The following is a 14,880-nucleotide window of genomic DNA, read 5'->3' on the forward strand; positions in this document are numbered from 1 at the left end:
TCCTTTGCCAGTTCATCCTGAAAGAGAACCATTTGTCCAAGCATACTGGCTCAAGTGACTGGGCTTGTGTGCAGTGGTTTAAAAAAAAAAAAAAAAATTAAGTCAGTGAGCAGATGCTCGGTTTGAACTCTGATGGGCCTTACTATCAGTTTAGGTGATTAGTACAATAATCTTACACCGCTTTTTATCTTTGCACAAGACTGACATAGTGAAAATGCCAAAATATCCATGTGTCTGCTTCACTAGTAAATGTATGGATAAGTTTGAATCTTTTTGGTAGTTGTTAAAACTACTCAGGAAAACGTATTTCTAGAGAACAATGTATTTTACAATTGAATTCATTTTCATTTTTGTGGGAAACGCAAATCAGTAACATCTTAAGCAAAAAGCCAGTGATTTGGTCCTAAGTTTTAAAACTTATTAACCTTTGGTATGTACTTAAAACTTGCTTCGGTGCATGCAAACTGTTTAAAACTGTCATAAAAACAGAAGGAAATCATTGTAAATAACTCATTTTGTACCTGTTCCAGTACTGTTATCTGCCGAAAGTCAATTTCAGAATATAAGCCAATATCTACTGAATTTTCCACAATAATAGTATTGATAATAAAAGAGAACATCATTGAAGAGAAAAGCAAATCAAGAGCATAAAAGTCTCATACTGTAAGAAACTACAGAAATGGATCAAAGATTTGACAGGAAGTTTAATGTGTACATAAGCAGAGGCTGACAGGAACATGCTGTGTGTGTCAAAGGTTCCAGTGATGGAAAACTGAAACATAGTGCTCACTGACCACAGCATGAGCCTTGACACACATTGTAAATAACCCAAAGATATATGACTGCATTAAGCAGTAAACTGGTGTATTAACAGCAGTAAATCTAGAACAGCAGAAATGGTTGGCATATAGGACTTCCTCTGATTAATATTTCTAGCAGACTAATAAGAGTATTGCAGAGATTTCAAACTGTAATTCCTACAATACTGTTACAATTTTCTTTTCTCTTCCAGAGTTGCATATGTAGATACTGGTCTTACCACCATCCAGCTAAAAGCTGAAGACTCACGTGGTCGAGAACATCTAATCAGTCTGAAGTTAAATGCAAAGGTGAATTTATATATGGAGAAAATGTTTTAAGGCTTCCTGGAAAAAAAGAAATGCTTTATTTAAATTCCTAAGGATTTTAGAGAGTTGATTTCTTTTTAGACGTTCTTGCATGTTTGTTACGCAAGGAAATGTGTTTTTTGGCGAAATGATTTTGTATAGAGTAGAGTTTTCAGACTTGAATTTCACTTAAAATTCATACTACTTTATGGTTATCTGTAAGAATCTTTTCATGTGAAGCTGTGCACCACATGCAAAAGCCTTTTATGATATTGCAATTATTTTATTGTATTACAGGCAAAGCCATTTGGGAGACTCTCATTCATTATCACTCAGTCCAGAGACTAAGAATATAACAAGAATTAGAGTTGAGTTGCTTCTTTAGCAAGTCTTACAGTTTAAGCCATAGAGACAAAGATTTATGACAGACTGCCTACAGAAGTGGGGTCCTTGTGTTAAAAAAAAAATTACTTCTTTTTAGGTTAAATAATTGACTGATTTTGGCAGTGCTTGCTTCTAACATAATGTTCCTGTTACTAATTATCCCTATAACTCCTTAAATACTGCTTTGAGTTGTTCTGAAAATTTGCTGTGCTGTTGTTTTAAGTGTAGCGTGGAAGGCTGCATGATTTTTGCAGTGCAAAGTCTTACAGATATTTCCTAGCAGTTTTTGAATCGTTCTTAGAGTGAACCAAACCAATGGCATGTTTGGAGGCAACACAATTTTTTCTTCCTGATGCATTGAATCAAACTGTGTTCTTTCTTTGAAAAATTTAACATTGCAAAGCATGAATCTCCTACCAGAAAGACTGAATATCCAGGCTATATGGTGACATATGCCAACACCAGCAATATGGTGTTGGTGTTGTCTTCACAAAATCCATTCAAGGGAAAAAAATGGATCCCAGACAGTCACTTTAGTGACTCTTAATACCTTTCAAACGCTGATGGTTTATGACTGTACCTAATCTAACATCTGGAGTAATAATCTTGAAGGGATGAAGTTTGAGCATGGTAGTGTAAGATTTAATTTCATCTTCCCAGACTTCTTATATTCCATATAAATACTTCTTCTAGCTTTACATAAGACAAGTTAATTTTACCTTTGCCTGTCATCCTGTCACTGGGCACCACTGGAAAGAGTCCTCTTTACACCTGCTGATCAGATGTTTCTAAACACTGGTAAGATCCCCCCCTTGGTCTTCTCTTCTGCAGGCCGAACAGCCCCAGCTCTCTCAGCCTTTCCTCGTATGAGAGATGCTCATATGAGATCTGAGCAGCCCTTTGCTGGCCTCGCTCCGGTAGCCCCATATCTCTCTTGTATTGGGGAGCGCAGAACTGGACCCAGTGCTCCAGGTGCGGCCTCACCAGTGCTGAGTGGAGGGGAAGGTTGACCTGCCTTGACCTGCTGGCACCGCTCTTAGATGCAGCCCAGGAGGCTGTTGGCGGCCTTTGCTGCGAGGTCACGTTGCGGGCGCGCGGTCAACTTGTTGTCCACCGGGGCCTTCTCTGCAGAGTTGCTCTCCAGCTGGTCGGTCCCCAGCCTGCTCTGGTGCATGGGGCTGTTCCTGCCCAGGTGCAGGACCAGGGCCCTGCACTTCCCTTTGTTTTGTGTTATCGGCCAACTTGCTGGGGGTGCGCTCTGTCCCTTCGTCCGGGTCATTAACGAAGATGTCAAACGGAGCTGGCTCCAGTATTGTCCCCTGGGGGACACCGCTAGCGGCTGGCCTCCAGCTGGGCTTTGTGGGGCTGGTGGCAACTCTCTGAGCCCAGGAGTTCAGCCAGTTTTTTAGCCCACCTCCCTGAGCGCTTATCTAGCTGGCGCTTCGTCAGCTTGTCTATGAGGATGTTGTGGGAGTCGGTGTCAAATGCTGTATTAAAGCCAAGGTAAACAGCATGCACTGGGCTCCCCTCATCCACTAAGCCATTCCTCTCGCAGTAGCAATTTATAAGCTTGGTTAAGTACCATTTTTCCCTTTGGAAATCCATGCTGACTACTCCCAGTCGCCTTCCTGTCGTCATATCGGGAAATAGTATCCAGGAGTAGTTGCTCCATCACCTTCGCAGGGATCAGTGTGATGCTAACTGACCTGAAGTTCCTCAGATCCTCCCCCTTCCTCTTCTAGAAGATGGGATTGGCTTATTTCAAAGGAGCTTTTCAGAAGTGTAAGGCAATGGTGTTGATGTTGTCTTCACAAAATCCATTCAGGGGAAAACCATGCCCCTGGTTTCTCAAGCATGATCTCTATACAACTTATTATTAAAATACAACTGGCTAATCATTTGATTATGAACGTTCTGGTGCTGGTTGTTTCTAAAGGTATTCTGAGGCTAAGCATGAGAAAGAGCAGATGACGGCCTGTTCCCAGCTGTTGGTAAAAGGTATCCAGTAGTCTGAAGCAGTAAAGAGTCTTTGCTCAGAAATCCCCTGACGTTCATATCTATGCTTTTCTGCAAAATACATAGTTGAATCGCAAATTTAGACAGCTTTTATTTTTCAGTATTGGGAGCAGATTTTTGCAGCTTTCTTTGCAGATTTCTTGTAGCTTGCCCTTCTCGACAGTTCTGATCAGGCCCTGTTGCTGTGCTGATAGGGCCTCAGCTCTAAGAATATAATGTGAAAAGGAGAATAATAGAATTAAAATTTATGTGTTCGAATTGTCATTGGTAAGTTATGTCTTACATCCTCTTTTTAGTTGTTGAAAATTTGCTCTTGCGTTTCTAACTCGGGATGAGTTCCTTATCTGAAACTATGTAAAACGAAGATTGGGATAGCACTTGCTTATGTAACGAAGATGCAGAGAGTGGCAGAATTTTCCGAGAATAGCTTTTCTTTGTCTTTTGGAGTGAAATTGCTCATTTGAATTCTAAGAATGAAATTACAAAACTTGTAAACTAAAATTAAACTAAACTAAACTGATTTTTGCAGTGCTCTTGCATATTCTTTAATGGATGATAATAGCTGCTTCCACCTTTTTACTTCAGTGAAATAAAACTATTAACACATACTTTTTGCACCTGTGCTTGACAAAGAATATTATCTTGATATAGGTTATATTTCTGTAAAAATGCTGTAATCAGACTAGAGCCTAACTGTTAATTTAGTTGAGAAACAATCTGATTTCAGCTGATTTTTAAAAATATTTTAATACAGTTTTTCATAGCTATTTATTGACCTCTCTGAATTCCCGCATTCTGCTTGCAATTTCCAGTCCTTGTCAGTGCTGTCTGGAAGTTTGATCTTGTTCCTAACATAGCTTCTTAACTCCTGAAACAGGATTTGTGAGTGGCCTTTGAAAGGCAGTGTGATTGCAGAGTGTTTTGTCCTGGTTGCGTATGTGATTTTAGAGCTGTGTTACGTGACTGTGCTTTTCTCACCTATATAAGAAGGGCCAAGTAAGGAGAATCTGGAGACTCAGGTCGAGTCTGTATTCATGAGCATTCCCGTGTGCTTACCGAATAGCTTCGGCGTAATAGTGTGGTAACAGCATGTATCTGCTTCTAGGTAGCATGGTGCTTTATTCTTTTGTCTCCTCTGGTAAGCCTTACCACTCTGCCACAAGGGGAATTGAGATTACTGTGTTCTGTTGTTATCCAAAAACTTATGCATTTTCTTTATAGTAATATGTCTGAAGTTGAGACTCCTCCTAGCAGAAGGAAGCACCTTCTAACAACTAAAGATACAATGTAATAAAAAGACTAGATTATGCAACTTGCCTTGTTGCCTTGTAAGGCAACAATCGACCTTTTTTTTTCAAGTGACTGTTATGATGAAAGAATCAACTGTTTTTAAAGAATCAACCTTTTTAAAATGTGTCTTGCCATTTAAAATTGCCATAAGACAGAATTTATGTGCGAAACATAGTTTTGGTGACATGATTTGATTTTTCAGTAGTATACGTGTCTAATACTTCTTTAAAAACTTTGAAGTATTTTTAATAGGATTTATTGTGATAACCTGCTTTATTAAAGTATGTTAATTTTTGTTATGCTGTTTCTTTGGATAAGGTTAGTAACCTGCCATTCCACAGCGCATATTGCCAGTTTATATTCTGGCAGATGAGATTGTTCAGCCTTGTCCTCATGGATGCCATGCAATGAAATGAATTTATAGGCCTGCTGACAATGTTTTGAGGGGAGACATGCTTCTCTAAATGATTTGGTAAATTCTTTTTCATGAAGTGACCGTGCGTATTTAGATAAACCTCTAAATATTGCTCCTTTATCTTTTCTTAAAGTTTGGATGCATTTTGAGGACTTTTACGTAATGCATTGTGAAATGATTGAGAATGCTTATAGCATAGAGTAAGGTAGGTTTGCCAAATAAGGTGCTACAAAATTTGACTTTAATGATATTAAGTAGGCTTAGCCTTGTAAAAGGATATATGGTTTAATGCTCAGATTACATTTTGTGAAACAGTTTTTGAATTCATTTAGTTGAAAGTATTCGGTCCAAATATCTTGATCCATTCACAATGTAATAAATGACCTAGAGAAGTTTCCTGAAAACCTTTTGAAAGGTATAAAACTGAATACATTAGTTTTGACTTATGAGATTATGTTTTGTATTACACGAGAAACTAATATGAGTTACTCTAGGAAGTAGGTTGGGTGCTTGCCATTTCAAATCCGAAAAATTCTAATAGGCAACTGCAAGAAGTTGTGTCTCGTGTAGTGAACAACATGTTCTGACGATCGTTATATGAATGGTTTGGCCAGGGTTATGAAAATATTTTTGCTCTAAACAGTTAGATGCATGCTCAAAGATTATATATAAAGTATTTTCTTTAGTAACTGCTTAATTACTACTCTAGTATAAATTGAATAGGATAATTTCTAACATAAATATATATTTGAATGCAACTAATATAAAATATGATGTCATTGATACGCTCTACCATAGTATTTTATAGTACCATCTCCTCGGGAATCACTCACGTTATTTTATATAGGATTTCATCATGCAAGGTCTAAAAGCATTATACTAAACATATATACAGAATTGTTGTTGCATAAAAATGCATCTTTCTTGGCAGTTACCTGGTGCACAGAAGTACAACATTGTGCTGTGCCATTAGAGAAAAATTGGCTAAGAATGCAGAGGAAAAAGTGCTGTAGGGTTTCTTTAAAAATAATATAAAGTTAGTGGAATCTGTTTGCCATCGCTTGTTCAAAGGCATCCTATGAAAGAGTGCATGAAATGAATTTACTTACCAGGAAAGTTAGCACATAATTGGCTAAAGCTGCTGGAGTGGTCCCAAAACTGATCCTGCAGAACAATTGTTCTGTCTTAGTCTGTTCTAGGCATACTTTTCTATACAGAAAACAAGTTTACTTTACGCAAGCGTTGAAGTATTTCATGAAAAAATAATACCAACACTAGAATAAAAGAAACCGTAACAGCTTTTTTGGATAGACATTTTTAAATTGTAACTGCCTCCTGCCCAAATTAGTTCTCGTGATCTGTCATTGTTGTTTAACTTTTGTGCCGCCAATTTGATAAGCGCAAGATATTCAGGTTGTAAAAGTTGTCTTCATAAAATGGATATCTAGCAAAAGACACAGATGAAGGCAAATAAAAAAATGCTAGTTTAAAGAAGTGTCTCTGAAATACATGAATCTGGATTATCAAAGAAAAAGCAATTAAGAATGGATGCTCCAAAGAAGCTGTATTTCTTTTTTGCTCTTTACAATAGACAGCAATTGGAAACTAACTAGTGCCGAAATACATTTTGTATAAAGTAAAGATACATATTAAAAATTAAGACTATCTGGTAAATAACGTCTGTGTCTGAGTATTTATTTTCGTGGAGAGCGGTTATGGGCAGAAGCATAGTTAAGCTTCGCCTCTTTGTCTTAACTCCTCTTAATTCTATGAGGAGAGTGAGACTTTTTTCCCCCCCGATATTTCCCCAGGTAAGATTCTCTGTAACGCTTCCTTGAGTGGGCAGTTGATGCAATACTAATACAATTTCTGTAAAACTGCTGCACAGGTCACTAGTACAGTTTGACAGGTTGCATTGTATTGAAGGTTGGATTGGACTAAAAGATGCAACTTGTCAGATGATAAGCTTTACAAAATTTTGGATAGTTGCTCTTAAAAAGGACACAATTAATTTGCAACTAAACATTTTTTTCTTTGACTTCTTTATTTCTCAGAAAATACCAGTGTGTTCCACAGACGACATATTAGGATGCTGAACTGCAGTAAATTTACTAGTGTGATGAGTAGTCAATGGTCATTTTTTGAGTCAGCAAACTACTTAATATAGCTTCAGTTTTCATAATTCAGCTATTTCTTTTCTTCATTGGTAACTTTTAATGGTAGAGGAGGGTTGTTTTTTAATTCTGGGTGCAGTCATCCCTTTCTAAAGAGGTATGTGCTTACTCTGATTACTTTAAGTTTCAAAACAAAAAAGTGTTGCCTATAACAGCAACCATTCTAGTTTAAATGGAAAGTAATTCTTGACTCAGGAAAGGTTGTGTTTTTTTTTTTTTTTTTTTAAACAGTTCCTCTCCAGTGCAGGTAACTGAGGAGTGAGAACTTTGCATGGGTAGTGCTTCGCTTCTTTTAGCAGGTGCAGTCAAGATGACAAGAAAGATACTTTTTTCATATTTGACCTTTTTGTCTTAAAGAGTCTTTTTCAATATATCTTTGAACGCATAAGAAACTGTGATTCCCTACCTTTAGTAAAATCTGATATACAAAAAATATGTAAGTGAAGTTTTCTTCTTTAAATGATAATTAACATTTATAAACATTTCTGCAAATGCTTTACAAACTTTTCCTTTGAAAGCCAAGTTCTCAAGATGCTTAAAGTGCTCAAATTTCGTTATCAAATTTGAGAGCTGAATATCAGTCTCACTTTAAATCACATCTGACAAAAAACAAAACAAAAGAAAAACTGTATTTCTTTCCCTCCATCAGTATCCTACAGAACCACCAGATTGCCTTGTGGATTTTCCTGTTCTGTTTGCTGTTTCTTGGATGCCACAGGTAAAATGCTGTACTATGCATCTTTTATAATAACTGAGAGATATTTGCAGTATGTACAAGATAAGACATGTAGGTGCTAATAATGTGTAATACAAATGGGTTGGACTTTATTTTTATCTCCATTTTTTCCCCAAACACATCCTACTGTTATACATGCTTATGTAAATGTAATAAGATTGAACTCCCTATCCCTTATGATATTGTTATAAACATTTTCCGTACCTTGTAGTTGTATCTTGCATTTTTTATGATTTGCGCTTGTACTGCCTGCTTTTCTCTTAAGCAGTTCATACTGCTGAAATGTCATATTCTTAGCAATAATATTTAGAAAATTTATGTATGAGAAGAAAGAAGCACCCTCTAAAGTTGACAAGCATTTTCCTCGTTTAAAAAAAAAAAAAAAAAGCTGTTCCCCCAGTTTGTTATCCTGTATAGTCTCCATAAGGTGATAAAAGTTAAGTTATAATCAAAAGTGCAACAAGAAATTATTTAATAGAATTCTGTTTTCATAGGTTAACTGATACTGTTAATAAGAAGAACCAAGAGCCAGTCTTTTTTCAGTCTCTTGCATTATTTCATGTATCTGTCTTCCTTTAATAGAGCATGTATTCTTGATTAAATGGATTTAAATGTGCCGACTTACATTCAAGTTAATTTGAATTATCTCTAGAAAATACTTGATGTTTAATTTCATTTAATTCAAGAAAATAGATTTTACATAAATGATGGCTTTTAATAATTCTAACTCTGGCCATGTTTTCTACCCATCAGTAAAGCATGCCTTTACTGAATTAAATTTATGTAAGGAACACAGTTAAAAGGTTGTATCAGTATGAATTTAGGATGGCAGTAAAATTTTGACTGCAAGGCTCTAGGTTTTGTGTGCCGTCTCAAATAGCTTCAGTACGAGAGCTTGAGGAAATAACTGCGGGAGTGGATCATTGCAAATGAAAAATATGTTTATTTTCACTTGTAATTTTACTTGCAATTTTTGATTTTTTTGGTATGATTTGGGACAACTTAGATACTAGTTTTCCCTTAGCTTGTACTGGATTCCATATACTATAGGCAGGATTTTAAATATTATTTCTAACCTCTAACTTTATACATACTTTTAATATTATTATTATTATATTAATTTTACAGCTTTGCAATATATGTTGTCTCAAATTGGCAGCAGTTCACTTATCCTTGGAAGTAGTTGCTTCTCTGAGTTTACTGTTAGTAAGTTTAAATCTACGAGCTGGACTTATGTTTTAATAAAATGTACTTAAAAACAAAATAGGAAGCAACACTGACAAGTTAAAGATAGTAGCAAATGTATCAATATTAACATAACAAACAAATAAAAATCTAATGTTAAAAATATGCTATTCTAGCGCTTAAGATTTTAAAAACTTTTTATAATTAGAATTAACCTGTGAACTGCTTGAAAACATGAACAACAGAGGTAGGTAAATAACTGAAGACAGTTTTGAAAGTGTAAGATACTAATTCCAGCAGGAGATACACTGTTGAACCAGATTCTAACAAACTATGCATTATGCTGATATAATTGCTTTAGTTGTACAGCCTTTTTTTGAAAAATGACTGTACAGTCATGATCTGTGTTGGTCACATGAATTTGACACTTGAAAAAATGTGTGTTGTAGTTGTTACATTTTTTACATTATTATAAATTTCTTCTGCTTTCAAAATGCATGGCAATCACTGCAGTGAGCAATCCTCATGCTATTGTAAAATAAGGGTTAAGCATAGTAAACGCTCAAACACCACTGGTAGCAAAATTTAGCAGGTCCTCAAGTGGTTGAACGTTTTGATTCCTAAAAGGGAAAGAGAACATGCATTTCATATCTGCTACTTAGAATAACATGAAGTTTTGATACTGATAAGTCTTTAATAGGTGTAGGTCACCTTTAATGTAAAAACTGACAAAACTTAACTCAAATTGTGCAATTGCATTATTATAATATAAACTCCTGTGAAAGAGAATATAAATAGATTTCAGGTGACTGATTTTTTTTTTTGGTTGTTTTTTTTGTTCTGTGTGCCTTTGCCTATTTCAGGTTCCTTTCAGTGCTTCTGGACTTTAAACTTGAGGGTTTTTTTTTTTTTTTTTTTTTGGATAATAATAGGCATAGCTTTATGGCATCCATATTAAAAATGGGTAATTTTCCTTATGGTCCCTGTCTTCCTGCTGGGTTGATAATGTTTTGATGTATTTTTCTTTTGCTCTGATGAGAGGTCTGCTGCTGCTGCTCTGACATATTCATTTGGATGAATAATTATAACTTGCACAATGTCAAGCTGAAGATGGTAGGGTTTTGTGCGTCATGACAAGCCTAGTAGCCAGTGCAGGTGTCTCACAGCATGATCAGCAACAGCCAGTGTATTCTGGCTCAGAGGAGACATTTTAGAGTAGTAAGAAATCAGCACCAAGGGCAATGCTGCTGCTGCTGCTGTTATAAGTGCCAAATAAATGCAGAGTGCTTCTCAATGACAAGTGCAAGAACATCTACTTATTTCAGTTATATTCTTTTCCTGAATAACCAGATAAATGTGCTCTTTCCACATTTTAGCATATACTGTAAGCGTAATTCAGCTGTTTCAGTACATCTATATTCTGGTGCCCTCACATCGGGGTATTGTTTCTATACTGGCCACTGCCCACCTGGTTTGGTACATGAAGGTCATGAGAGTGGAAATTAATGACTAATGAGGTCATGCAGCCAGCCAACAATGAAGCAATAATATAGGATTCAGAAGGTATAATGGTATGAATTATACTGCAGTTATTTTGATGGGAACACAGTAAAATAAATCATTAAGGGTGGGGGGGTGGTGGGGGGAGTTGAGCAAGGGAGCTTCACAGACCTCAGCCTTCTATGTATCTATCAATACAAACAGTGGAGATAGTTGACAAGAAACTTTTCCAGGATTTCAGAATGTTCTCTCTCAATCTGATTTATGCTAGGGAGGAGGAAAATTGTAAAACATAAGTTTGTAAGAAATAAACAGTAGTCCAAGCATATTTGAAGAATCGTAAATTATTTAGGTGCTACAGGTGAGCCCTTTGCCAACCAACTTTATTCACTTTATTAAATTGTTCACTTTATTAAATTGAATTCTGTCTGTCTATGACTCTGGTAAGCTGATGCTTACAGCTTAATAGATACGGTTTTCCTGATACCTGTTAGTAGAGTTTCTTGAATATATATTGCAATGCAGTTCCATAATTATGACTTGTATTTTCTTTCAAGTCTTGTAACTGTAACTTTGTGATACACTTATATTTTAATTGGTCTGAACACATGAGTGGGTATGTCCTCAACCATATTAGGTTTCATTTACTGCCTGAAATCCCAAGTGTGAACACTGTCAAAGGTCAGAATAGTGAAATAGGTATCCTTTTACAGTGGCAACGTAGTATTTCTTAACTGAAAATGATTGCCACTAAAGTCTCCCTTCTGTGATACAGAATGAGGGTAAGACCCGTCTAGAGGAGAAGTAAACTTTTGATTGTGAAAGGGAATTTTCCCTTAATTAAGAGTTCAGTTGTCTCCTAATATAAATACATGTAAAGGTCCCTTCAAATCTGTCAAATTTGTCACCAGAGGAGTACAAATCAAGAAAGAAGGATTACACAAGGGCAAGCGCAGTTTTGTAGGAAGCAGTTATGCTTGAACACAGTACTGTACAATTATATTACTGGAGCAGTTTTAAGCACAGATGAATATGCTCTTTTTTTGAAGATAACTAATTAAAGTCATAGCAGTCAAGTATATTAACTCTGGTAAGCTTTTCTGTTAAAATGGATTGACTATGTCATTCCAGGACTGACCACTGTAATCTGTATAGACAAAGAATTAACAGATACGTTTCTAAGACTTGTTCTTGAATAGTACAAATATTCTTGGAAGCCTTTCAGAATATTTTAGTTTATGCAGGAATTAGCTAAGTATTTTTTAAGTGTAATTAATATAGCTTAGCTTCTACTAATGGAATTTTTGCTGAGAAGAATTGACAGGAAATTCAGAAATTAAGTTTCCTTCGGATAGCAGAGTATGGATTCACCACCCCATCTGTATGAAACTCCTTAGAATTTCTTTTATAAATCTCTATTAGTAACACGATCATATATGTCTTTTGACACTAAAACCATAAATGGGCACGTGTATATGAGACTGCTTCTTTAGAAGTTGTAGAGCTCTGATGTGGAATTCTAATCATACTGGTATCAATAATACCGATTTTTTTGCAATTGACTTCAATAGGTACGGGAAATTTCTGGTAAAGTCTATTTGTAATTCAAAATAGTAAGTATTTTCATGACAATTTGTGTAGGAGAAGCTTCTTTTATAAATTTCTCCTAATAATAATAGTAGGTGAATTATTTCTTTTGCATTAGCTTGAACTATTGATGTATTTCATAGTCTTCAACGTCTGTACACAATATGAGGGAGAGCTTTCTCTTTTCTAAAAATCTTTCTTTCCAAATAAATTTTGACACTTTCTTTAACCCTTCTTCCTCCAACAATTTTTTGCACTACTAAACAGTGTTGTTTATAAATATCTTTTGAGAAGCATTTTTGGTGTGGTTTGCTAGACTTGTGCAGAAATTATTGTTGTCCTGTTCTCCGTTATTTGTTTTGGTAATCTAAATTTTCAGTGGTATATTTCATGTTAATTCATGACATTCATCACTCTCATATCAGTTCCTTTAGCTAGTATTGAATTCTAGGTTTTTCTTACTCTCAGTACCTTTTTTTTTCCTTTTCATTTGTATTCATTTTTATAATTAATTGTGCCTTAAATGTTCTCTCATTTTCTGTTTTCTTAGGTGTTTGAAATTTTTCCCAATTTGATGACAATTGTTAATTCTTTCAATTTGCTATTTATTCCATCTTTTAAGACTGCCTAAAGGGCAGGCAGGTAACAGCACCTATAGTTTAGGTTACTTGACCTTTTCCTTTAGGAGGCTCTGTAGTTGCTTTAATTTTGCCAAATTTCAAAGGATAAGCAAATTTTGTATTGGACAAAATTTTGAAGGAAAATTTTTGGAAAACCATTTTTCTCAGAATAAACTCTAAAGTTTATTTATATTTTATTTTAAATAAAATAAACTTTAATAAAATACACTGCGTTTACTTTAATTAAAACATTCTTACTACCATTTGATTAATGTTTAGTCCATCCAGCATTTGGAGGGAGCGTTTGAAATTTGGCAGGAATGTTACCATGTGTTACCATGTGTGTATGTTATCACTTTTTTTTAAAGTTAATGAAGATTTTCATTGTTTTCATGGCAGTTCCAGACTCATCAAGACTCTTTCTTTATTTTTTCCAATCTTTCTTGCTCTGGAAATATGAATCAAGGGTAGAGCGACTTTCTTTCAGTTGCTTATTCTTTTAATTGAGTGAAATAGTGTGATCTAAATGTAAGCGACTGGCGATCTGAGTATTACAGAGCAATGGGAGTCAACTTGGGAAGGTGTTTGATATCGGAATAAACTAAAAGGTGACAGAAGGAATTGGCATGAGGAGCTACCAGTAATGAGACGGAGAGGAGAGTGCAGAGGATAGAAGCGGGAACAAAAATGCTGCAAGACTACACGTGAGGCTCTTCCCTGGTGGAAGAGGAGAGATATAGTCTGGAGAGGGACAGAAAGGAAGAGGTCTGGGGGTAAAGAAGAGCAGCAAGAGCTGCCACAAATGGAGTATACTTGCCTCAAAAGCTTGAAATGTCCAGAGTATCTGATTTTCAGTGACCAAAGTCTGTGCTTCATCTCTCCCAGCTGTTGACATTAAAAGAGGAAAAGTATAGTCTGACAGCACAAAAGTAGCAGTTTGATCAAAGTTTTCTGTAACTGCTGGTGAATCATGTGAAAGCTGATATGTTTACATTGCTTTTTTTTTTTTTTTTTTTTTTTTTGGTAAAGTAACCAATTTAACCCAGCCTCTACGAACACCTGTCCTCAGAAGTTGAGATCACAGGTTCACGACCAAATTAACATTGAATTGGTATTCAGACTATTTCTGTATATCTTGTATCAGTCTTTACCACATTTTTGCCTCATAGAGCCTAGGGTAAGCTGGCACTTTGAGGGTGAATAAATGCTTTGCGGACAGAGAAGACTGTCAGTGCTGAGAGTCCCTTACACTGCATTCTCACAAGCGATCGCTAATTGTATTCCTCTTTTTCTGTGCTCCTAACCTGAAATCTGAAAAATCTGGAGAAGTCTTGAGCAATTACAGCTGTGACTATGGTCATGGGACATGGTGCTGTAATAAATACGCTGCCCTCTTAAAAGTCAGATGAGGGACCTCAACCTGAGTATTGCAAGCTAACATTTTTTTCACCGTTTCTCATTTTTTTTCCTTTCATTTTTTTCCATTTGAAAATTCAAAATGATGCCATCTAATCTGAAAGTGCATTTTTATGATAAACTCATTCATGGTTTTAAGCTGCTCAGTTGCTGTGGTGATCATTAGAGAGAGCTGAAAGGGAACTTGATAATTAGGTCGTGCAATACATCTCTCTCAGAAACTTATCAAGCTCCCCCTTGAAAGTAGTGAAGTGTCCTGGGGCTGGAAGGCCTTTTCAGAATCTCCGTAGCGTGGTGGTGAGGCACCAGCTCCGGCGATGCCTTCCTGTGAGTTCACACCAGAGGCGTTCTCCTACCAGCCCTAGCTCTAGGCACTTGGTACAGCTGCTGCTGTATATCTCTGGATAATAATCACATCCCCTCTTACGCTGCTTTCCCCATCTAAAAAAAT

At 36.1% G+C, this 14,880-nt stretch overlaps 1 protein-coding gene across 1 annotated transcript in view; it reads left to right on the forward strand.

Moving 5' to 3' along the window:
* FANCL (FA complementation group L) overlaps positions 1-14,880 on the forward strand; it is a 39,973-nt gene that overhangs the window by 15,599 nt on the left and 9,494 nt on the right. Inside the window, exons 6-7 of the mRNA XM_068940392.1 lie at positions 1,013-1,109; positions 8,035-8,103. Coding sequence (XP_068796493.1) covers positions 1,013-1,109; positions 8,035-8,103 — 166 coding nt within the window. The remainder of the gene's footprint in view (positions 1-1,012; positions 1,110-8,034; positions 8,104-14,880) is intronic.

This window comes from Struthio camelus, chromosome 3, assembly GCF_040807025.1.
Source record: "Struthio camelus isolate bStrCam1 chromosome 3, bStrCam1.hap1, whole genome shotgun sequence".
Classification (NCBI taxonomy): domain Eukaryota; kingdom Metazoa; phylum Chordata; class Aves; order Struthioniformes; family Struthionidae; genus Struthio; species Struthio camelus.